This window comes from Colobus angolensis, unplaced genomic scaffold (assembly GCF_000951035.1).
Source record: "Colobus angolensis palliatus isolate OR3802 unplaced genomic scaffold, Cang.pa_1.0 Scaffold109, whole genome shotgun sequence".
NCBI classification, from domain to species: Eukaryota; Metazoa; Chordata; class Mammalia; order Primates; family Cercopithecidae; genus Colobus; species Colobus angolensis.
In genome coordinates, this window is record NW_012111919.1 from 1,751,447 (window position 1) to 1,753,565 (window position 2,119).

The 2,119-nt window shown below is 41.9% G+C and overlaps 1 protein-coding gene across 2 annotated transcripts in view; it reads left to right on the top strand.

The window, feature by feature from the left end:
* Positions 1 to 2,119, top strand: part of ASXL2 (additional sex combs like transcriptional regulator 2) — a 159,315-nt gene that overhangs the window by 51,401 nt on the left and 105,795 nt on the right. Inside the window, exon 3 of one of the 2 annotated variants that reach the window (XM_011950434.1) lies at positions 185 to 187. The exons of the other annotated variant lie outside the window; for it this stretch is intronic. Within the exon in view, the coding sequence (XP_011805824.1) occupies positions 185 to 187 (3 nt within the window). The remainder of the gene's footprint in view (positions 1 to 184; positions 188 to 2,119) is intronic. 2 annotated transcript variants of the gene reach the window in all.

Genomic DNA, 2,119 nt, shown 5'->3' on the forward strand with positions numbered 1-2,119 from the left:
GAACTCCTGACCTCGTGATCCGCCCGTCTCGGCCTCCCAAAGTGCTGGGATTACAGGCTTGAGCCACCGCGCCCGGCCGAAGAATTAACTTTTAAAAGTACCTTTTGTGGGTGGATGCAGTGGCTCATACCTGTAATATCCCAGCACTTTGGGAGGCCGAGGCAGGCAGATCACTTGAGGCCAGGAGGTCTTAATGTCAGTATCATCCAGCTCTAACATAGTAAGGCTCTGGGACTTTAAACTTACCATGATCATTTCCAGGGAGCAAGTAGGAATAGTAAATAAAGATTAGTAAAAACAAACAAACAAACAAACAAAAAAACCGCAGGAAAAAATGGAAGAGTTTTTTTAAAAAGGTAGTAAAGTATGTGAATCATCAGGTAGCTTCTGGTTCACATAGTGACAGTTGAAAGTAGCTTTTCCTGGTTAAACTGTGTTGTGGTAATGCAGTTACAGGACAACAAAGCAGTACATGCTGACCACCCTTAGCAGGGAATGTGCTTTTCACTCAGCTGTTAGACAGTTAAGTCTTTTAGGTCTCCATTTGTATACCTCTTTTTCAGGGAGAATTTTGGCTGACTTTCTGGTCTTGATCATACCTTCCTATTTTAGTTGGTTGTAGTGTTCTGTGTTCTTTTGTTTTCTTTTTTTCTTTTTTTTTTTTTTTTGAGACAGAGTTTCACTCTTGTCACCCAGGCTGGAGTGCAGTGGCGTGATCTCGGCTCATTGCAGCCTCTTTCTCCCAGGTTCAAGTGATTCTCCTCCCTCAGCCTCCCGAGTAACTGGGACTACAGGCCCGTGCCACCATGCTTGGCTAATATTATATTTTTAGTAGAGACAGGGTTTCACCATGTTGACCAGGCCGGTCTTGAACTCCTGAACTCAAATGATCTGCCTTCCTCGGCCTCCCAAAGTGGAAGGATTATAGGCATGAGCCACCGTGCCCGTCATGTTCTGTGTTCTTCATAGCATTAAGGTTTGAAATTATATATGTTTGTGGTTATAAAAAAAATCATACAATTTCTCTGTACCTTACATTTTTAAGGTATCTCCGGAGGCAGTGACATTATCTTTCCCCACCCCTCAGCATATGGTGCATAACAAGTATTTAAAACCTACTTGTTAATGAATATATGAGGTATTATTGGTTGGAAGATCATATTCATATATAGTTATAGATTATTCTCTTGCTGCAGTGATGTGTCAAATGGTAGTCTTTTTTTCTGAGACAGGGTCTCGCTTTGTTACCCAGGCCTGAGTGCAGTGGTGCAATCTCATCTCACTGCAGCCTCGTCCTTTTGGGATCAAGAAGTCCCACAGCCTCAGCCTCCTGAGTAGCTGGGACGAGAGGTGCATGTGCCACCATGCCCAGCTAATTTTTGTATTTTTTGTAGAGGCAAGGGTTTCGCCATGTTGCCCAGGCCCGTCTTGAACTCTTGGACTCAGGTGATCCTCCTCCCTTGGCCTCCCAAAGTGCTGGGATTCCAGGCATGAGTTACCATGCCCGGCCGGTAGTCTTATACTCTTAAAAGTTTTTTAGAAAGATGAAAGAATGAAACAGGTATTATGCTTCTCAAAAGTGTGTGACTACTTACTGTTTTATTTTCATTCCTCGGACCTCAGTACATGACTTTGAGCTCTTCTCCCTTTATATTTTTCCTTTGGCTCCCACATTTTGAAAAATTTTGCCTAGGTTATTCAATACCATTTTTGTTTGATTTTAAAATTTATTAAATTTTATTTTTTATTAAAAACAAATATTTGTGAACAGATTAATGAATAAACAAAATAAGGTATATGCATAAATGGAGTATTATTTAGTCTTAAGAAGACATAAAATTCTGATACATGCTGCAGTATGGATGAACCTTGAAAACATGCTAAGTGAAGTAAGCCAGACCCAAAAAGGCAGATGTATGACTCCAGTTACATGAGATACCTAAAATAGGTAAGTTCATAAAGAGAAAGTAGGATAGAGGTTACCATAGACCGGAGTAGTGGGGAATAGTGAGTTACTATTAAATGAGTACAGAGGCCGGGCGCGGTGGCTCAAGCCTGTAATCCCAGCACTTTGGGAGGCCGAGACGGGCGGATCACGAGGTCAGGAGATCGAGACCAT